Raw genomic sequence first — 24,509 nt, 5'->3', positions numbered from 1 at the left:
TGTGCTACCGACTTAAGCTACATATACAATGTACATCTTCCATTGGTCAGCTACCGACTTAAGCTACATATACAATGTACATCTTCCATTTGTGTGCTACCGACTTAAGCTACATATACAATGTACATCTTCCATTTGTTTGTACCGCCTTAAGCTACATATACAATGTACATCTTTCATTTGTACATCTTCCATTGGTGTGCTACCGACTTAAGCTACATATACAATGTACATCTTCCATTGGTGTGCTACCGACTTTATGTACATCTTCCATTTGTGTGCTACCGACTTAAGCTACATATACAATGTGCATCTTCCATTTGTGTGCTACCGACTTAAGCTACATATACAATGTACATCTTCCATTGGTGTGCTACCGACTTAAGCTACATATACAATGTACATCTTCCATTTGTGTGCTACCGACTTAAGCTACATATACAATGTACATCTTCCATTGGTGTGCTACCGACTTAAGCTACATATACAATGTACATCTTCCATTGGTGTGCTACCGACTTAAGCTACATATACAATGTACATCTTCCATTTGTGTGCTACCGACTTAAGCTACATATACAATGTACATATTTCATTTGTGTGCTACCGACTTAAGCTACATATACAATGTACATCTTTCATTTGTGTGCTACTGACTTAAGCTACATATACAATGTACATCTTTCATTTGTGTGCTACCGACTTAAGCTACATATACAATGTACATCTTTCATTTGTGTGCTACCGACTTAACTAACATAATTCAACAGATATGAAACTGATGATGATTATTTCAGGTCAGCTGTGCTTATTCCGTAAATCAGGTATTTCTGTAAATACAATCGAAGTACAACACAAGGTGTCAACTCTAGGACTGCTGCTAAACAATACGACAAATGCCACTTCTTCAAAATTATCACAGATCGTTACAGAATTATTATCAGAAGGAGCCAATCCGAACATGATACCGCAGGGACAAGATTCACCTCTGATTATATCTGTAAGGAAAAAAATGTCGGATGTTGTAGATATGCTGATAAAGCACAAAGCCAACGTAAACCACCTTGGGAAAAACGGATACACTGCTATCCATGTTTGTTGTGAAAATGGTAAGTTAGTCAATGTCTAATTAAGTGTATTTAGGGTCGTGTATATTCTTTTTTTACCAAAATCGGTGGTTAATTTCATGCGTGTGTGACATTATATGTTAAATTGATATACTGTTCTTTTAGTTGAAAATATTATCAATTGACAACAGTATCAGTTTACTCAGTTGATTCAAAATACTAAATCTTATTATGCCAGTGAATTCTATGATCAGACAAAGTACAATTAAAAAACAATATATCCATACTTATTTGCAACACATTCATTAAAGTTTGTCAATAGATGAAAGATATCAATAAACTCATCATAGATACAAGGATTGAAATTTCATATTTGCGCTAGACGAGTGTTTAGTCTACAAAGACTCAACAGTGACGCTCGAATGAAAAAATTGTTAAAAAAAAGTCCAAATAAATTTAAATACGAAGTTGAAGAGCATTGAGGACCAAACATTTTTAAAAGTTTTTCCAAAAGCTTGAAACTGCAGAATAATAAGAGAAACTTTTCAACCCTAACATATTTGTTAGGTTCTTTTGCAATAATTGCATATAACTTGATGAACTACTTTTTGTTAAAAACCATGAGTTTATTAGATCTTCTCAATGTAGATGAACCTCATAAATTAATATGAAAGATTTTTAGATCCTTTAAAGATCCTGTAAAAAGAATCCATATATCAAAAACTGTTGACATGTCATGAATCGAGAACAAAACGAACAATCAGAGAGCCAGCAGAAGTATTTGATGGCGATCAGCTGTTATATGCTCTTTGGTCTGGTTGTTGTCTTTTTGATATATTCCCCATTTCCATTTTCAATTTTACTACATTTACTCGTACAAAATTAATAAGATTACAAGGGTATCAAACTTGTCACAATGAATTATTACATACATACTTACGTATGGCGTTGGCGTTGTTATTTTATTTTCGATTTATGAGTTTGACTGTCCCTCTGGTATCGTTCGTCCCTCTTTTACGTAACCTTACCCTAGACGTTTTATATATTATGTTTAGACTATATAAAGGTAATGTTAAACAGTAAGATTTTTTTCAGTGCTTGATGCCACTTCCAGGGAAATAAGTGACATACTGATTGAGGCTGGATCTGATTTGAATAAGCCTAATGACGAAAATGTCTATCCGTTAGAGTCCTTACTAAAGTGTCGACCTTTTGCTAATAGTTACTATTCAGGAAGCAGTTTGCTGTCTGATGGTTCAAGTGCTACTATTGAAAGTTTTTTGTCGAAAATGTTGGAAAATGGCGTAGACCCTAACTGTAACAGAAATAGCAAGTCATCTCCTCTTGTGATTGCCATAGAAAAAGGATTGGGAAACGTTGTAAATCTTTTAATTGATAAAGGAACGAATGTCATGTATACAGATGGTAAAGGTGAAACGCCTTTCACCACCTGCTTAAAATGTAAGATATCAGAAGCTGTTTTCACTACAAGAATCTTTAGAATGTCAAAAGTACTTTGTCGTGATATGTTTAATAAGATATTTTAAGAAAAACTTATTCAACGAGTTAAGCAAAGCCTATTAAATTGTTACAATATATGGGTCACATTTTATTGCACTCTAATGACTAAAACCCCCTTTATTTTTCCTTCATCAAACTGTGATCTTTGATAATAGTCCAAAACACGTTACAAAAAAAGTTTTGGTATTGAACATTAAGAATTATCCTTTCCTATATCACGGTGGTATGCCTTTCCAAACAAGTTATTAATCTTTTTATTTGTCTTAAAATAATCCTTATTTACATTACAGTGACATCTACAAATAGAGATGATATTATGAAAGCATTAATAGATAAAGAAATTCCTTTAAATGATGTATGCAGTGACGGAGGGTATCCACTGACTCATGTCCTAGAAAGAAAGTTTGACAACAGTGTTGTAGAAATGATGCTTAAAAAAGGGGCCAATTCAAATCTGGTTACACCTGGAAAATCTTCTGCATTGATGCTAGCTATATCAGACGACCGTTTCAATGTGTCATGTGATCTTATTGAAGCCGGTGCTGACGTAAACTATACAAATGATACCGGAGAAACAGTATTTGACCTTTTTGCACGTATGTTAATATTTGTTTAAAAAGTACACGAATTTTAAATTTCACATTTGCTTAAACAAGTAGTAAACATTTTCAATTGTATGAAAACTATTTCTGTTACAATTACCAATCTAATGAAAACTGTCGGTAAACAAAATAAGAAGATGTGGTAGGATTGCCAATGAGGCAACTATCCGCCAAAATTCAACAAATAAAACAAACCATACCGTATAGTCGGTTATACAAGGCCCCGTCGATCAAATTAGAAGACTAACAGAGACACTATTAACAATACAATGTACGAAAAACAAATATGACAGACATGAGTTGTTTCGGATATTTTTGCACAGTTTTCTGGAGAGTTGACCGCATACTTAAATGGTTATTTAGATGTAGATAAGTAACGTATTATAAACACCATAATTGCAATTAAGAAATGCAGGCAACACTACCTTTCATTCTATTGTTTTCATTCTTGTTTCAAATACAAATAAGCAGTACAAAATAATAAATAGAATATCACCATTACAATGTGACCATGATAATTATTCAAATTTATAGCTTACGATTGTAATAATCTTTATTCTTTTACTACTCTTTCAGTGAAAGTAAAGGAAAAGCTGGGAAAACAACATCTAGATAAATATCGAAGTACTGGTGAGTTATTAAGAGATGATAGAGAAAGCGTTTCAATTGATATAGAAACGTTGTTATCGCTTTAAAAATAAAATACATGCATATGATATCATTTTACAATAGTTTGCCTCTATGAAGTTCAACATTTATTTACAAATACTTTGTTTTCCAAATTGAATCATTTTTTGTAAGCTGGTGTCTACATATCGCCATGTGAATCTTATAATGACGTATTGTGGACGTATTTTGAATTGGTTAAAGTGGTAAACATTTAAATCAAACTCTTTTAAGCGTAATATCTTAAATATTTGACTATGACATAAAGCATAAAAATGTTATCTAGGAAATACATGTACGTACATGAAGAGTATTGAAATTGTATATGCTTTGCCTTGAATCTAATTAGTTATGTTTGGAAATATTCTTTTCATTTATAAGAAGTGAGTTTTTTGTTAAAACTATATTTTTTCTTGAACTTTCTTCATTTAACATTTTAAACCATTCTTTTTGGATTGTGTTTCTTAATTTTGAGAATTCAGCCAATTAATTTGATTTTAAAAAAGAACCCCCTTTTCATCAATAATATTATTTATTTGAGTGCTTTCAGTCTTGGAAAAGAAAGGCAAATATGCTTAATCATAATAGATAAATCTTTTAAAACAAAAAAATCATCTCTTCAACATGAAGCATATCATATGTCACATCTGTTAGAAATGTATCATTGAATATGAAGTTAAAGCTAGGTTCACACTGCCGATCAGATCAACTCGATCAAGCCGAATCAAGACAAATTACGTGATCGGGAGACTTGTCGGACTCAATCGACAAGGATGTTCGGGATAGTCTACCCTACTCGTCATCGATCTGACCAGCTACCCGAGAGTTTTTGACATGTCAAAAACAATCGAGTAAGGACCGAGAAGCAAGTCACTCGAGAAGAGATCGGGAATTCGTCGAGTAGCGGTCGAATTGATCGGGAAAGGATCGTGTAGAGCTCGAGATTGGTCAGAATACAACAAAATTTCAGATCAGTACTCGATCATTTCGATCTTTGCTCGACTAATGTCTAATCGTTTTAAAGTGTTCGAATGATGTCGCAAAGGGATCGGGTATTGGTCGAGTTGGTCTGTGGTAACATAAATATAGAAATCGCAGTGATCTGGAAGCGAACGGACATTGGTCGAGTTAATCTGGAAATGATCAGACATTAGTCGGGCAAAGGTCGAAATGATCGAGTACTGATCAGAATTTGTGTTGTATTCCGACCAATCTATTAAAAGCATAGTTTATTTACAAAATAACGTTTCCTGATCTGGTACAATTTGTAGGTAAGCTTTAGAACTGGTTATAATATTCAAAGTGCATTAAACGATTTTATCTCGATGAACATATGTTGTATGTTTATATTTGCCACTATGTATACTAATTATTAATTGCATTTTCCTCCCAGAAATTACAAACAACAGGTCAAGAACTATAGTATTTAAAAGCTTTCTAGAGTTTGGTGTTGCGATAGACAAACCAACGAAATCTAAAATTCATCCTCTGTTGGTAGCAGTATGGCTTTGTAATGAGGAAATAGTAAACACGATATTAGAGAGAGGTACAACTGTTGATGATGATCGGTTTGTTGCAATCTTAGCAGCAGCTATAAGACGTGATCAGACTGAGATAGTAAAACTAATGCTCAAATCAAGGCCTTGTGTGAACCACAAAATAGCACTCAAAAGAAAAAAAGCAATTGTTGATGGTATGATATTTGATTGCATAAACTATATTTTTTTCGTAGATTTTGTTTCGAATTTATATTTGTTTAAATCTTTGTAGTACACTTACTGAGTGATATATCATCTTTATAACAAATTCCCATACTAGTTTTCATTAAACTTTTATATCGTGGATTTCACGCCAAGGTGTAACCCCTTACTTTTGTTGCAAAAGAGTTTAATTTACCTATAGTAAGGACAAAGCCTGATAATTAACACTTAAACAATAGGCAACATATACCAAAAGGATATTCAATCTCAGAACTCGATGACAAACTGACGACGCATTGACAAAAATTGAAATACAACTAAAATATCACATTTAATTATGATATCAGTGAATGAAGTTTCATTCGTTTGATGACATTAATTTGAAAATTAATTGTTTAACAATACATAACGTTTAAATCGAATTAACATAAATTAATAAATTTTAAAAGCATTTCAAATTACACTATTTTAATTGAAAATGTTACGAACAGCGTCTCAATTTTTTTATGTTCATAACGTAGGAGGTTCTAGTGAAAAATACAGGAAGATTTCTTCATCGTCATCTGTTGTATCGGAAAGTCCTACTTGTTCCACAAATGATACAGTTTTAGAAATGGTATTAAGAGATATGCCGGAATTGTCCATCGATCAGAAAGAGCAATTTGTTAATCTTCTTCTTGAATACAAAGCCGATCCAAATCTGGTGGAAGATGGTCGACATTCGCCTCTGTTGCAAGCGGTTCTCCTTGGAGCGCCAAAATTAGTAAAGGCTCTATTGGATGCAAAAGCCAATGTAAATCATAAAGGGATAGAAAACTACACACCACTGCATGCACATTTCAGAAATGGTAAGTATTTTTTATGTAATATCTTTGAAAACATATCTAACAATTAACGATAATTAATGTATTTTTAGAGTCTAAAATCTTGTAACAACTTTAAGATAAATATATATGGTTTATAGATTTGTATATGAGGTTGTTGTCTCTTCAACACGTTTTCCATTTCTATTTCCATTTTATATTCAAAGGATAAGGAAATATGTCAAACATTGGTCAAAGAATTTAAAGGGCACATTCTATAGGTCAGCATAGATGAAATTATATGTGTTCTCCTCATAGGAGTCTGTTCTTTAATTACGTTTTTTTTTATCTTGTTTGTATTGGCCAAAAACTAAAGGAGATAAAGAGATTTGGAACAAAAGAAAATTGTTATATCAAGAAAAAGACAATTAGTCGTTAATCATGTTCTAGCTTACAGAAGTAGAGTGTGTCCATAATGGCGTTGACAAAGATAAGCATAGAACTTGGTGGACGACATAAGCTCTTTGTAGCCTCTAGTTTAACATCGAATCAATACATATTTCAAAACGATTAATGTAACCTTAACTAGACCATGGATCAAAATAAGGCAACAGTAGTTTACATTTATGTTTAAATCTCATAAATCGACAAAAAGATCAACCAAAGTACAAACAATCGTATAAAAAGAAATAATATTCGGGGTGTCAACATATTTAGGGGATACCGCCATATATGAATCGCAGTTATTGTGCTTTAATCCTCCATCACCATGTTACACAATATCATCAAAGATACAATCGGGATTTGGATACAATCGGAATATTACAGATTAGAAGACTACATAAATATGGTATGACTGCCTATGAGACAGCTGTTTCCCAGAATTCAAATGACATTTTAAATACGAATTACCGTACAGTCTCCTACAATGGGAAAACAACTCATACATGAAAATATTTTGGTTTCTTAAATGTTAGACTTTAAAAAATGGATTAAGAGTATAGAAAACATACATATCACATCAATCAATCAACTCTAGACGGTGTCGCAAAATTTATTAAGTCTTATTTGCAGCTGGTCGTCGACATAACTTTGTTGGAAAAGATTAAGAGTAATGGGTACATCCCGGTAATGTACTGTGTAAAGAGTAAGCCTTTACGGGCGTGACGAATCAATTTAGATATAAACGCTATATAATAAGACAGAGAGAAAGTTACTGATAAGAAATGAAAAGTTGACATTTTGGTCAAGATTCTAGCGTGTCAATATTGTGTTCTGCGATTTCCATTTCTGTATTCGATCTTTAAATCAAGCATAGTTAATAATATTGCAACGACTGAATTATCAAGAATATGATGTAGAGGTTATTCAAAAGTCTTAGTTTTGTTATAAATAAGTCACAGATAACATATAAAGATTTGCATACAAAATCAGTGTTGTGTATTTGGTTGTTAGTTTGAACAACAATATATTTGTTTAGAAAGGATAATAAAAGTACATCCACAACCAAGGGTTATTGAGTGCATGTCTTGCTTCTTAGATTTTGAAAACGATTCTGAATGCATGACTGATCGAACAACTTTGATCTATTCAGATAAAGTTATAGTTTTGGATTCACCGGGTAACCACTTCTTTCCATTAGTAAAATAAAGTTCTTGGTATGAAATAGTGTTCCTTTGACCAGAAAATCGGAAAGTTGTACATTGTTTACGATCATGTAGATTTAATAGTGGAACTACACTTGTATTGGGATAATGATAATAGAGCAATGGAAGTGTCAAATTACTTCATTGCGCGTTAAGATCTCTTATACCTGCCTACGCATAGAATACTTCGATGTAGATGTATGTGTCATGAAGGGTTTTGTTTTTTAGTCTTTGTGTAATCAGGAATGTTTTGATGGTTAAACAAATGAAGGATACAATGTTTATCGTTCAAACTCTTTTGCCAAATGTAAATTAAAACAAACTGTTATTTCCCGTCCTTAGAAGTAATTTTCATCAATTTATCTAACCTGCAATAAACAATGTCTACAATTATATGCAACAAATCCATACCTTACGAAAGTTGAATCATTAACGGCAATGTGTCTGGCATCTTGGAAATGATAATGGAGTTATGATGTTGGTATGGAATTTTTAGTTCCAATACAGGGATTGTTTCTTGAACAGAAGATCCAAAACCACCGACAGACAGGTTCTGAATTGCAGATTTTATAAAAAATGACACAGCAACTATAGGTAACAGTACGGACTTCAGCAAAGCACATACCGCATAGTCAGTTACAAAAGGCCCCGATATGACAATGTAAAACAATTCAAACGAGAAAACTAACGGCCTTATTCATTTGAAAAAATTAACGAAAAACAAATATGTAACACATAAACAACAGACAACCACTGAATTACAGGCTCCTGACTTGGAACAGGCACATACATAATGTACATACATACATAAATGTATACTTTTGATGCATTTGCCTCATTTTGTGTCGAATACACATGCGAAACATTAATTATATTTAACAGCTCCTTTGCAAGGGGATAAAAGAAGGAAGTAATGCTTATCTTAGAAAAAAGGAAAAAATGGTGGTTTACTAATAGTTATCAAAGGTACCAGGATTATATTTCAATACGCCAGACGCGCGTTTCGTCTAAATAAGACTCATCAGTGACGTCCATACCAAAATATTTATAAAGCCAAACAAGTACAAGTTGAAGAGCATTGAGGATCCAAAATTCCGAAAAGGTTGTGCCAAATTCGGCTAAGATTATCTATGCCTGGGATAAGAAAATCCTTAGTTTTTCAAAAAAATCTAACAGTTCTAAAAAATAAATCTGTCTTAAAAAAACTGTTATCAAATTGCCGTGACTATTAATTTAAGCAGTTTTATTTGGTCTAAATTCACAAAACGTTTTTGTATGGTTTCTGGAGTATATTTCTTTTTTGATCAAATTGATGAAAAGCTTTGAAATCTGTTCAAAACAGTCAGTTATAAGTCGTAATCAAATTTATATGTATAACTTTCAATTTTCGATTTCAAGTAATTATATATTAAACCTTAACCATTTTAAAGATAGGAAAGCCACTCTCATAGCAAGCAATACCAATGACCAACATTTAATCCTAAACATGCTGCTGCAGGCAGGAGCCTCACTGAAATCGAAGACGATATACGAAGAAATGCCACTACACATAGCACTAAGATGCAGAATCAGAAACAACCAGAAATATCTTGACAATATTCGTGCCCTATTAAAGTACAGCACAGAGGTAAACATCCCAGATAAACAGAAAACGTACCCACTGAATGTTGCTGCCAAATGCTGTACATGTGATATTATTATAAAAATGATGTCACTCGGGGCTGACATATCATCAAAAGACAGCGATGGCAATACTGCTCTACACTGTCACATGGGTGTGTATTATGTATTCTGTACGCGTGAAACAGGATTTAATAACTCCAACTATTATTTAAAAATCTACTCAATCTCCGAAAACAATACACGAACGTTGACAAAACTTTTGACCTTAGCATATCATAGAAAGTTATTCGAAATCATATAAAGCGTTTATCGAAATCAATACCATGCGAATCTACTCAAGGTGGTACCCAACACTTTCACTAAAACTAATTTGGCTCGTTTAATTTTCGTAAAATTTTGTTAAAGTATTTACAAAAATATAAAAATTTAAAATTTTTTGAACCAACCGTTTTGTCAGAAAATTACACTGATTATATAGCAATTTGACAACCATCAATTTTGATCATTGAGAAGCTTACTATTCCTTTTACAACACAATGTAATTAAAACGTTTAGCTGACTTTACAGAGTTATCTCCCTGTAGTGTTAGGTACCACCTTAAAGTTTAGTAGAAGTTACATTGAATGAAATGATTTTAATCATACCAAAATTAATTTAGATTGATTTTAACCAGTTTTATTGCCTAAGTTATATCAACTTTGGCATTAACGACTTTTCAAAACATGTGTGAAATGGTGCACAGCCATTCAATACGATTACGCCTATAGTAACGGAAAAACTGAATATGTACTCCTCGTAATATAAAAGAATATTTTGTCATATCTTGAACTCCAGTCTACACATTATTTTATTTTATCCAATGCATAAAAAGAAAAAAACGTGAAAAAGGATGTTATATCTTATAGATCGCTGTGGAGTGTTACTTCATGGTTGCAAACTAGCCTTGTATTTATATCAAACAGAGACAAAAAAAACCTTTGGAAACAAAAGCAGGGTTCACATTAAAAGTAATATACAAAAACGGAATTACCATCTAGGCAAAATTGACAATGAACATGGGGAATGTGCCAAAGAAACAACAACCCGACCATAGAACAGACATATTTTTAGTCTTTTGATCCAAAGAATGGAGCTTTTAATACTGTACTACATTACATGATGTTAAATATTCTTGAAGAAATAATACATTTTCGATCAATTGAAAAAGGTTCATATCATATGAAAACATCTTTGACCAATTATACTCTAGAATATTAGAAACATCAGTATGCTGAATCATTTGTGCAAATTTATCAGACTGATTAATAAACAACTGGACTCTTAGGGGAAACATTGTTCAATAACTTTTATATAATATTGTATGCATGCACATGATGGTAATGTGTTTTTATATTACATGCAGCTGGAAATGTTTTTCCAGTTGTAGATTATCAATTGTATTAATTCTGACTACTAGTATATGTTATATTATAAATGTTTATAATATCTTCGACCATGGATTTTGGTTTATGAGAATAAAAATATATACTCTTCTCCTTTATTATACTTCGATACTGTTTTGTACCGTTTACAATTATTTCTATTGTTTATAGTAATTGAACATTATGGAAAATTCCCTATATCTTAATGTATGGTATTATTGTTGCATATTTAAGATGCTACATCATTTGATAAAGACGTAGTGTCAGCATTGCTGATTTCGGGCGCTGAAATAAATGCAGTCAATAATATTGGAGAAACGGTGTTGATGCGTCACATAAGGAAATCAAATCGACAATCAACTCCCAACACGTTACAGTTTTTGCTAGATCATGGGGCTGATCCAAATATTTGTGATACAGAGGGCAATTCAACGTTAATGGAAGCAATTAATCACGATTTCTATTCAGCTGTTAGCATTTTGGTACAGGTAAGAGTTAGAAAAAGCATACTAAAACAGCCGGCTTATACTTTTATACACTGTTTCGTCTGCATGAGTGGACTTATTTAAAACCAAAAGAATTAAAATGCCAGATAAATACTAAAATTTAAAAAAAACACCATTGGAAACAAAATATGTTAAAAAAAGATGTGTACAATTTGGCAGAAACAATTCTTCTTTGATATAGAAAGCAGTCACTGCTTTGATGCTTTAGCGTTTTTGTTTACAGAAATAATAGTATCATTAATTTTAACTATCAGCCCAGTAGAATAACATTCTGGTCATGGGAAGCTGAAACAATAGTGGACTGAAAATCAACAATCAGTCGCGCAAATCCAGTCGTTTAGAAAATAAAAATAATGTTAGAGCATTATTTAGTATGTCGGCAGATCATTAAAACATTGTTAATAGTTGTTTAAAGTATGACTAAGACGGTCTACACTATTTCATGTTGATTATCTTCCAAAACATGTTGTTCTTATAAGCACAAAATATATTGACACACGAGCACAATCTTACTGTGTACATTCTCTTTAAATACATTTTGATCCCTATGAAGTATACATTTTAGCTATTGGTATAATTTGTATCAAACAATTATACATATATTTACTCTGCTTTAAATTAAGTAAGTATGCGAATATGTATGTCTGGGTTTTTTCGTGACTGAAACATTATTTTAAAAGCTGGCTTGAAAAGGTATAAATGAGTTTGGGTTCAACTCTATGATGTCCGGTTAAAAATTAAATTGACACTTAAAAATGTGTATGTTTCGAAGAGCTTTTCTGTTTTACCTTCATTGGTAACTGTAAAAAAAAGTATGTGAAAGCTATAAAAAACTATATAAAAACACAACTCCCTTAATGCTTACATCCACTTTATATGCACTAAGCTAATGGAAACTTGTCTGATTGGAATTCCTACCACACTTGAGTCTTCTTATGTTGTTGAACATTAGGTGGAAAGTTTGACCTTTAAAGAATGCTTACAGCAGCGATTGAAAAACTACATGCTTTGTTAATATACATAGGAACTAGAACACACCCGCGAAATAGCGGGCATTCAGAGCGTAGTTTAAAGTATGTAAAGTGTTGTTGGAAGAATTTTGTAAAATATTGAATGACTGGAGAATTTCAGCAAAAGTATCATAAGTCATATATAGGTATTTGGGACAGGAAATGCTTTTTTTTTTATCCCTCCTCCTTTATTTCCAAAATTCCCAATTTTTGGTTTTCTATCATTTTCAATATGAACATAGTTTTCATTTAGTATGTCATGAACATTTAAGTAAGGAGCCTGTAATTCAGTGGTTGTCGTTTGTTTATGTGTTACATATTTGTTTTTCGTTCACTTTTTTGTACAGAAATAAGGCCGCTAGTTTTCTGGACAGGTTTGAATTGTTTTACATTGTCAGTTCGGGGTTACTATATAAATGTAGTGTATTTACTTTCAATTCTAAGTTTACTAATTGATCCATGGTGGTCATTGATAAAGTATACAGACCCTCTCTATTTAATAAAGTCTGTGACCGCCGTGGATAGTAAACTTGAAAATGATAGCAGATAGAATTCTGAAAATACACTTTATTCTTTGTATATGTATGTTCAAAGTATACAGAAAAACGCAAACCGGAAGTGAAATCTGACTTTTTCCGATGACGGGACAATATCCGGATGCCTTTTTTCTCGTTTTACTCCCAAAATAACTCAATCTGAATAATCATATGAATGGATGACAAATGCGACTATGCACTGTACCTACAGGACAGAGAGGCGTGTTGATTAATTTATTGTGGAAAGGAGAGAAGCGACACCAAAAATGGTCTATCGTTTAATAGTATAGATGTGACCGCCGTGGATAGTAAACTTGAAAATGATAGCAGATAGAATTCTGAAAATACACTTTATTCTTTGTATATGTATGTTCAAAGTATTCAGAAAAACGCAAACCGGAAGTGAAATCTGACTTTTTCCGATGACGGGACAATATCCGGATGCATTTTTTCTCGTTTTACTCCCAAAATAACTCAATCTGAATAATCATATGAATGGATGACAAATGCGACTATGCACTGTACCTACAGGACAGAGAGGCGTGTTGATTAATTTATTGTGGAAAGGAGAGAAGCGACACCAAAAATGGTCTATCGTTTAATAATATAGATGTGACCGCCGTGGATAGTAAACTTGAAAATGATAGCAGATAGAATTCTGAAAATACACTTTATTCTTTGTATATGAATGTTCAAAGTATACAGAAAAACGCAAACCGGAATTCTAATCTGACTTAAAATTTTGTCCGATGAGGGGACAATATCCGGATGCCTTTTTTCTCGGTTTTCTCCCAAAATAACTGAATCTGAATAATCATAGGAATGGATGACAAATGCGACTATGCACTGTACCTATGGGACACAGAGGCGTGTTGATTAATTTATTGTGGAAAAGAGAGAAGCGACACCAAAAATGAGGTCTTCTCGTTTAATAGTATAGATGATAAAACGTTATCAAAGTTGGTTATACTTGGGATGTTTAGTGTAAGTTGCAATTTCTAATTCTGTAGGTTGGACAACTATCACAAATGTCAAAATTTTTGCTAGATGGCAATGGTTGACTACCTTTAGCTAAGATAATATCATTTGAATAACAACATATCATCGAAACTCATCAAACAAAGACACTGACTTAGATAGAACGTGGCTGAGTTTCGGCTTAATTTCTCATCCTTAACAAGCACTGATCTGAGAGTTTAAAAGCTATTCACAACTATATTAACATCTTATATAACATATCATGTATCTAAGACTTAATTTCGATCAGTTCACACCCAACATCCGATGGATTGAGTTTGGAGATATCATTAGAAGTTAGAAAAAATAAACGAAAACAAAAACATGATCTTCGGTTATCAGCCAAATTTAAAAACCAAATCCTTGCATCTCTGGGAGATTAAGTAAAGGTAATGTTATTTGTTATTATGAAATCCCTGACATTAATAATGAATTCACTAGTACATGTAATACAAAAGGTGATAGATTCATATATTACGCTCATTGAAATTCAAAACGTCACAACAGTCACGGTTAGGTGATATTCTGCAATATCAAAAACAGAAGACAATTTCTGTTTAGAAAATTATGGAAGGACAAGGACACGTTCTTATAGATTATTTCCATGTATATATGATTTGTGTTTTAGTAGTTGCTAATTGCATATTTGTTCGAAACTTGTCTTACTATCGATACTGTTATGAGAGTAACAATAAATGTGTTTCTCTTAAGGTAAATTATTGCAAGGGCTGTGTTCTTATCCTACACAACCATTTAACAATGCAGAATCTAGAATATTTTAACATTCTTTTACATGTATATTTGTTAGCACAACGCAAACATTAACCATGTTGGAAAAGACGGAAACACAGCTCTACATTTATGTTTATTGAAAGGTATTTTATGATTGTAGACTACAAAAACAAATTAAATTTGTTCTTAAGACAGGACAAGATAATTTATTACAATAAAATTAATGGTACCAATTTTCTTGCACCAGATGCGCATTTTTTTACACGTATGGTGCTACAAGAGTGTATCTCAATGAAGATACCTTAAAAAAAAAGGAAACATTTTGACCTTTATAATCATCATCGCTATAAACTCTAGATTTAAAACCTGCACACAAACTTTTACTTTTATGATAGATCATAAGGACTGAAAATATCTAAAATATCTAAATGATCTACACAGTACTTTTTTGTTTATACAAACATCATTTTTATTATGTTTTACAATAAAAAGTAAAATAACAAAATCAATAAAATTCTAAGGGAACACTGTTTTGCAGTTAAACCACACTTATACAATTAACCACATTTATGAAACTCGAAAAGTGGATCCCAATTCGAATCAGCTCATTGGTAATTAGAGAAAAGACATTATTTAAAGTGTTAACACTAAGTTTGTGCTATATTCTATGCATGTCTTTCGTAATAATGATACACCTATAGCTAACATGCACGAATCTTCTATTCGACGTTAAGTCACTCATTTGACATTGCACGTTCTTAGTTAAACTTTAATAGCAGACCAATAATATACAAATATTACAAAAAAATAACCGAGTTAACATACGAGAATTGCTGAACCGTCTAAAATACACGACGACAAATATAAGGCAAAATCAAATTATGATTGACAAGAAAAATAAAAAGAAAGATAAATTATTCAAGGCATTCATGGAATTATGGTATCAGATGCCTTCAATAATCTGTATCTTAAATGGATAATGTATGTATGTATACACATTCATTGAGAATATGTATTTACATGTAATCTATTGAAACGGATAATTTATCGAATATCTTCACTATGCTATCAAACAGCCGTATTAACCCGTTTTGTATGTGTGTTTTTTTAGCTACTAAACGGTATAGAATTGATGTGTTATGACGATAATATAGTGATTGATGGTTGATTGCGTTCTCTTCTTGTTGTGTCAAATGGATGGGTATATCAATAACTATCATACCACATCACATTATTTTTGTTATTCGAATTATAAAATCAAATTATAATCATGTTTGTGTATTTACATTTTGTAGGACCTTTGCAGAATGACAGTGCAAAAGATTTTAAATTAAATCAATTTAAAAAACTTCGTGAAGAATTGTTTGAAGGTAAGATAGAGAGAGAAATGGAAGATTCAAAATGAATAACCAATCTCTTAAGCCAAAACAGTAACACAAATCGACACGTCAACTACCAAAATACAAACAACAGTCAACATAACATTGCATAGAAACCAAGGACTAAGCAACAGGAACATTGTAAAAAACCTGGACTGAACGGATTAAGAAGTACTAGAGTTTTATCGTTTTTCAGAAATGTAATTCTGTATTGTTGTGAGTTACAATGTATGACTAAATCAGCAAAGATCAATCGAAACACATCACATACAGATATTTAATATAACTGCTAGGTATTTGGGTGATATATCAGCAATGATGACGATTTCAGTATGTAAATTGTTTTTTTATGCTGAACTTACTTTGAATAGAGCTATAACTTATAATAAAATATGTCCTCTCTTGATCTTCATATCTATATATTTAATTGGAACCTTAATACAAAAATCTAAGATAAAGACTTTCAACTCTTTGGTTGAGATGTGGTCTCTTTGAGACATTTTCCGTTTCCATTTACCAATTTATTTCCCCCTTAAAGTGTGAACATACATGAACGCAAACTAAAAATTTAAATTTAAACGAGACACCTACATTTATCACCAAACGGAATGTTTTTATTAGAAAGTAAAACTAACGATTTGATGATTGTTCCATAAACTCTGGTGCTAAATCGTCGATCTGTCTTATATCATTGAAACAATCAAGCAAACCTTCATGTTTTGGTAGCATCATTAATTTCAAGTTCACGCGGATATTGTCTTGTCAAAGCTGTTTGGTTTGCTGAATAATTTTAACTCAATACTTTGAAAGACGTGTCGGGGAGTATTTGTGACACATAAACAATTAAATGTTACCAGAAAACTTGTGTAATTTGTGTATTCAATTCATTGAATAAAGAAAAAATTCTCTATCTTTTGTCAAAGTTCAAAGGTTATTAAAACTTATCTATGACTTCCATATGGTGGTTGCACAGCATACGATGTTCGTCCGTCTGTTTGTTTGTCTATGCATATTTTTGAAACAAAGGTTTCCGGAAATCATTCCAATAGATATACAGGAAAGAATCAAGTCTTTGAATTATGGAGTCAGTTGCTCTATTGGTCAAAGTCGATGTTACTAAAAATACAGTTTTTAAACAATTGGTATCTGGATAAACTTAAATGTCACTTGTGTTATCAAAATGTAGCCAAAAGCTGTATAGCTTTATCTATACCGATAACTTTCCCAAATTCTAAACAAAAGAATTATTCTCAGAAAATAGAACTATCAGTTTTCATTTTCAGCTTACTACCTTATGCGTAGCCTGAGTTAGTGGTTTAGTTGATTTTTTTAAAGACGGTGCTTAACGTTTTTACAGTGTACACGAACCATTGATATAAAATTTATAACTTTGCATGCTATTATCCAACCAATATATGCTCATAAGAGTATTCTATATATTTTAGAATCAGGCTCGGCAGACAAAAAACGAAAAAGAAACTACTTAATGGATAATTCAAACAAACTTGCCAAAATGTCGGACTTTTCAGGAGTTCAAAATCGTAGAATTGTGCATTCTTATGAACTGAACGCGCTACCAATGAAAGCATCAGAGCAATCATCGTCTGCTGAAACAAATGAACACGACAGAAATGATTACGTTAATCAAAACAAAGGTATAATTATTAAGTAGATGAATGATAAAATGTTTTAATGATAATGAAGATGCTTTCATTTACAATAGTCGAATACGCATATTGTTAGAAATCAACATGACAACAAGTAAGATTTCCTGTTCGAGTCAACCACTTCGTCCTGGTATGAAGCCTACTTTGGGAGTATTTACTTATCTTTAATTCTGTCAGATTTTTACGCATGCATATTATCTTATAGATATACGAATGATTTGTTTAAAAATTAAGAAATATTAGTGATCGACATAAACACGTACAAATATTATTCCATTATTTTAACATGCAATTAAAAAGAATGTTTGTTTTTTTATATCAACTCCACCTGTCTGCTGTTATCCAGCTTAGTCAGTAATATTTTTGGTATATCATTGTGTTCGAGTTAGAAATTTTCATTGCACATATTATTTTTCTTTTCATTAAATGTTACGATTTAGGGATGTTTTTCCTATTGTAACCCTTAAAAAGAACTTTTAGGAATCTGTTTGGGGCTTGTATTTCAGGGGTAGTCGATTTTTGCTGTTTTACATATTTGATTTTCGTTTTATTATTTTGTACATTAATTATGCCGTTAATTTTCTGGTTTTAATTGAGTATTTTTTTTTTCATTTTGGAACATTTTATAGCTGACCAAATAGTATGGGATTTTCACATTGTTAAAGGCTCTACGATGACCTACAGCTGTTAATGTCTATTATTTTGTCTCCTGTTGGCAATAATACCACATCTTTTTTAAATTTGCAAAGCATGGACTCGAAAATATGTTTTTACATTTCTTTTGTATTTTTGTGAAGATGTCATCTAATTAACCATCGAGATGACCTCCGAAGACTACCTACTGCAATTTAACACGATATAAGCATAAATATAAATTTAAATAGATATTGCCACGTAGAATTGGATTTGTATTAGTTTGATTGACCTCTACTGTAAATTAAAAGCATTTTTATTTTGATATGAGCGTCACTGATGAGTCTTATGTAGACGAAACGTGCGTCCGGCGTACTAAATTAGAATCCTGTTACCTTTGATAATTATTATCATCTTTGGTACCAATATTAAATTCTTTATTGCGGATAGTATTAATCAACCCAATTTCATTCTTCTTTTACTTTCAATGTTGAAATTGTTTTTCATTAAATAACTGATTACATGCGTAGCTATGAGGTTACATTGAAGGTCACATGCATGAATACGGATTCAATTAGTCACTTGTAAGTGAATAGTTCATTGGCGATGATCTAGCTTATTGATACACAATTGAACAAAGTTGTCTACTAAAATCGAATTATGTTTTCACTATTTCACTTTCATAAATGATTAAACATACAAAACATTTTTGATATTTTTAACAGTTTGCAGCTCATGCCCCTTGCACATATTATGCATTCATTTTGATTTGCTAACCGTGCTCCTTAATTCATAAATGGTTCTTATTAAAAATGTTTAAAACAAACCCAATATTTATGAATTTAATCTACAGAAACTGATGACGGATATTGGGAACTCATGAAGATTATAGACTTTTTAATCTCGCATAAAGCAAACGTAAACCACAACAATGAAGGTGATGACTCTCCCTTGATATTAGCCGTACGCACGGAGAACTCTGAAGTCGTACAAAGAATTCTAAAAGCAAATCCAAATATGTTCTACCGCGGAAAAGACCACTTGAATGCCATTGATATTTGCTTGACAGTTGCAGATGATTTGCGTGTCACGACAATTGGACCTGCTTTTTTGAAAGACGGAGTCATGAGCCGGTTAGCAAACAGTAAGTGTTTTTAGCTCACCCAGCTCATCTGGCCCAAAGAGCAAAGTGAGCTTTTCTCATCACTTATTGTCCGCCGTCCGTAAACTTTTCCTCTGAAACTACTGGGCAAAATTTAACCAAACTTGGCCCCAATCATCATTAGGGTATCTAGTTTTAAAAATGTGTCCGGTGATCTGGCCAACTAGCCAAAATGGCCACCATGGGTAAAAATAGAACACAGGGGTAATAACATTAACGGTACCAATTTTTCTGCACCAGATGTAGATTTTGGGTTATATCTCTGAAACCAAAGCATTTAGAGCACATATGACGGGGGTAAAAATGTTTTTCAGGAGTAAAAATGTTTTTAAGAAGTAAAAAATTTTATCAGGTCAAGATCTATCTGCTCTGAAATTTTCGGATGAATCGGACAACCCGTTGTTAGGTTGCTGCCCCTGAATTAGTAATTTTAAGGAAATTTTGCCGTATTTGGTTATTATCTTGAATATTATTATAGATTGAGATACACTGTAAACAGCAAAAATGTTCAGCAAAGTAAGTTCTACGTCAACAGTATCAAAATGGTTAGTTGACCCCTTAAGGAGTTATTGCCCTTTTATTGTCAATTTTTAACAATTTTTTCGTAAATTTTTGTTATCTTTTAAAAAAATCTTCTCCTCTGAAACTATTTAGATTAATTTAACCAAAGTTGTAAACAATCAACATTACGGTATGTAGTTTTAAAATTGTGTCTGATGACTCCTCCCGCGAACCAAGATGGCCGACATGGCTAATAATAGTACATAGGGTAAAATGCAGTTTTTGGCTCATATATCTTAACCAAAAGCATTTCCAGCAAATCTTTCAGAAAACAAATTGTTCTGCAGGGCAGGATCTATCTACCCTTAAATTTTTAGAACATTCAGGCAACCCATTGTTGGGTTGCTACCCCTGAATTGGTAATTTAAAGAAAAAAAAATCAGCTTTTGGTCATTATCTTGAATATCATTACAGATAGAGATAAACTGCAAAAAGCAATAATGTACAGCAAAGTGAGACCTACAAATAAGATAACATAACCAAAATGGTCAATTGACCCCTAAAGATGTTATAGCCCTTTATAATCAATTTTTAATAATTTTTAATAATTTTGTAAATTTTTACAAAATAATTTCCACTGAAACTACTTGGCAAAGTTCATTATAGATAGAGATAAGTGTTAGCATCAAGAATGTTCAGTAAAGTCAGATTTACAAACACATCACCATCACCAAAACACAATTTTGTCATGAATTCGTCTGTGCCCTTTGTTTAATATACGCATAGACCAAGATGAGCGACACAGGCTCTTTAGAGCCTCTAGTTTAAATTTTCTAATACTTTCATATATTCCCATTAATAGTGTCGACATACACATTATATTGAAAAGTCTAAGAGAAGAAAAACACAGACTATCAAAGACGGTCGAAAACCATCAAAGGATTTTTCCCTTTATATAAATTTATGTGACGTATATAATTTTCTGACGTCAGACACTCAATAAATGTGTTCGTAGATAGTAGATGTTTTTGTGTTCTGTTAAATTGTTCCTTTTAAAATTGTTAAACGATGATGACTGATGTACCCATATTTTGACTATTATATTTATTGTGTCTGTTTATTTAACGTATCAATGTAAAAATATCGGAAATTGATGAGACTGTCATTAAAGTGAGAGGGTTAGCGCTATAGAACCAGGTTTAATTCACCATTTTCTACATTTGAAAATGCCTGTACCAAGTCAGGAATATGACAGTTTTTGTCCATTCGTTTTTTGATGCGTTTTGTTATTTGATTTTGCCATGTGATTATGGACATTCCCAATTGATCTTCCTCTAAGTTCAGTAATTTTGTGATTTTACTTTTTTCCATTCAATTTAATGCCCCTGTATTTACACGCAGTTGTTGTAACATCTTAACTGACGTCAAATTCAAGATTCCTACAGTTTAATAATCAGAATAGATTGATCTGATTTATTTTACATCGTGCTCATAATAAAGAATATATCTGTTATCCGAAATATTTAACATTAATTTTGTTCATTTTATTGTTATTTTATGGTGATGCTGTTCCCTTTTAGACCTGTTGTAGATTATATTTTGTAGTGCATTGTATCAAAATTATATTATCCATCGGCCCGTTGTAATTATAGTTGGCTATTCTTCAGTCATTTGTATATATTTATAGTCTTAATTGACTTTCCTTTTTAATCTGAGCGTCACTGATGAGTCTTATGTTGACGAAACGCGCGTCTGGCGTATTAATTATAATCCTGGTATATTTGATAACTTTTTAATTGAAAACAACGTGCAAACCTAGTATGAGTGTGCTGGATAAAAAAAACACATTTTGATATATATATATAAATGCATTGTATAATCATTAATCATACAGTACCAAATCTATAAGAAGATGGTGAAATGTTGTAGTAGGTAATTTGTCCTTCAGTTAAAAACAAAGATCTTTGAAACTTCACACTGTTATGACACACATATTGAGATTACACCATTTGTGTTGAGTTTGAGTTGCCCAATCTCTTTTTTTATGTTTTGGTGTGTATGTAATTTATGGGTGGTTTGTTCATTATTGCCATTGCATTGTATATTCGTCTTCGAGTTTGATGATCTCTTTGGTATCGTTTCATCTTCCTATTATATTGGCGTGGTGTACCCACTTTTATATAATTGTTTGAGAAATTTTACCCGTTTCCATGTGTTATAAAAAGTAATAATACAAAAATACCGAACGCATACTACGGTTTGTATCTAGCTCCTTTAAACGTCACGGTAAGTTTGCAGAAATGTTCAATACGCGTTCTTCTTCTTATGTTACTGTTTTCAGAAATGTTATGAATTCGTTTTACAAGAAACTTTCAAACATTCCATTCAATTATGACGTTATGTTTCAGGGAGACTGGAATGCCTGAACGAATTAGTTAAACATGCAGATTTGGGAAAAAGAAAGGAACATATATTTTACCAATTATTCAAATTTTTACGTCGCTTTATTACGTTTGATGAAATATTAATTACTAGTATTTGTTCACGACTACTTGACTCTGAAAATACGATCGATGTTAACTTTGCGAAAGATGAAGAGGATTCGCCTCTCATTTTCTTTTGCAAAAGAAGAGTTGTAGCTGTTGTTGAAAAGCTGCTTGGTTGCAATGCTGATGTGAATTACGCTGGAATAGGAGGATCGACTGTTTTACACCATGTTATTGATATTCATGGTAATTATGAACTGAAATTGTAATCAGAAAATATTAGAAGCATTCTTAGAAGCAGTTAAAATCACAAGACATTAAAATTACAAATCGACGCTCTTTTGATAAATTTTAAAATATCCCGTATATTTTATAAATAATTGACGAACACAAACTGCTTTTATAATTTATATTTCTGATAAAAAAAACATTGAATAATGGTTAATTGATTCATTGAATGATAGAAACTGCTATTTCCAGTAGAAATTAATACATGCATATCCAGGGCGATCAGAGGTTATCATTAAATGAGTGTAATCTTGTTTTGTACATGCCTGTCTTTATCACAATATATTGTTCCATATAGTGTCTGACAAGGAAATGGCTTATTAGCAGCATAATCAACATAAACATAAAGTTATGCTCTGAGTCGCTGCTTTTGCTCATTTGTCCTTATGCTACACAGCTACTTTTGCATAGGTACTATTTCTGTACTTAAAATCTATAGTACTGGAAATTTACTTGTAATATTTAGTACTATTTCTTTACTTTAAAATTATTGTAATATTAAGGTACTTGTAATATCCAGTACTTGATTTGTACCGAAATATTGGTACAAAAATGATACCAACCATGATCACAGTATTCCATGTTTGAAATCATAACTTCATGAGATTTGAAAAAGACAAACGTTCAAAATGCTGAAAATATAACCGTGCAACCAAAAATTTGTAGTACTTAAATTTCAAGTACAAATCAAGTACTGTAAAATACAGGTACTTAAATATAACAATAATTCGTAAGTAACACAATAGAACTGAATATTAAAAGTACATTTCCAGTACTACAGATTTGTGGTACATAAATAGTACATAAATAGTACCTATGCAAAATTAGCTGTGTACTTTACTTAGTTTACCACAATTCAAGAGAAAAAATGAGAATCGACTCACTTTCATTTACAAAGTCGATCCTCATTCCGTTACTTTTTGTTTTGATATTCTATAAGTAGCTTTAGTTATAAGGTTATTCATGGATTTAGTTTAAATGTGTAATTTTATTCAATTGTTTGAATCAGATGAGACAACAGCTATGTCCATGCTAAACTGCCTTCTGGTTGTCAATCCTTTGCTGGACATGAAAGATTCCAAAGGTCAAACAGCTTTGGAAAAGGCAATATATGTTTTTTGCAACAGTACAAACAGTTACATAAATGGGAATGATACAAGAAACAACGTTTTATTGACTTTGATACAAAGACTTTTAGAAGCCGGTGCAGTTACTGATCATGAAAATTTAGGAAATGTTTTAATGAAATGTGCACAAATAGGAGATTTCAAAACAATGGAGAGTCTTTTTTGCCATGGAGCTGACTTGGATTATAGAAATATTCTAGGGCAGACGGTCCTACATGTATGTTGGTCAGAATGTAAGTAAAATATTTGACAGTTGACAGCTTATGTTCCTAACGGGAACATGTATAGATAGTTTTAATTTTACCTTAGTCGAATGGTATGATTTGTTCATATATTACAACCGGACTGGAACACTCTTTTAAAGTTTATTTACAATTTACAATGTTATTTTCCGGAAATATGGACCATTTTTTTTC

The 24,509-nt window shown here is 32.0% G+C and overlaps 1 protein-coding gene across 1 annotated transcript in view; it reads left to right on the top strand.

The window, feature by feature from the left end:
* LOC139529967 (uncharacterized) overlaps positions 1-24,509 on the top strand; it is a 48,102-nt gene that overhangs the window by 4,686 nt on the left and 18,907 nt on the right. The window contains exons 2-15 of the mRNA XM_071325968.1: positions 798-1,109; positions 2,163-2,528; positions 2,879-3,184; positions 3,767-3,820; positions 5,250-5,549; positions 6,078-6,404; positions 9,436-9,780; positions 11,284-11,537; positions 14,927-14,993; positions 16,146-16,220; positions 17,675-17,884; positions 19,383-19,673; positions 22,601-22,924; positions 23,976-24,326. Coding sequence (XP_071182069.1) covers positions 798-1,109; positions 2,163-2,528; positions 2,879-3,184; positions 3,767-3,820; positions 5,250-5,549; positions 6,078-6,404; positions 9,436-9,780; positions 11,284-11,537; positions 14,927-14,993; positions 16,146-16,220; positions 17,675-17,884; positions 19,383-19,673; positions 22,601-22,924; positions 23,976-24,326 — 3,582 coding nt within the window. The remainder of the gene's footprint in view (positions 1-797; positions 1,110-2,162; positions 2,529-2,878; positions 3,185-3,766; positions 3,821-5,249; positions 5,550-6,077; positions 6,405-9,435; positions 9,781-11,283; positions 11,538-14,926; positions 14,994-16,145; positions 16,221-17,674; positions 17,885-19,382; positions 19,674-22,600; positions 22,925-23,975; positions 24,327-24,509) is intronic.

This window comes from Mytilus edulis, chromosome 7 (genome assembly GCF_963676685.1).
Source record: "Mytilus edulis chromosome 7, xbMytEdul2.2, whole genome shotgun sequence".
NCBI lineage: Eukaryota > Metazoa > Mollusca > Bivalvia > Mytilida > Mytilidae > Mytilus > Mytilus edulis.
The sequence above is the reverse complement of the archived record's forward strand: the minus strand, read 5'-3'. Positions and strand labels throughout refer to the sequence as shown.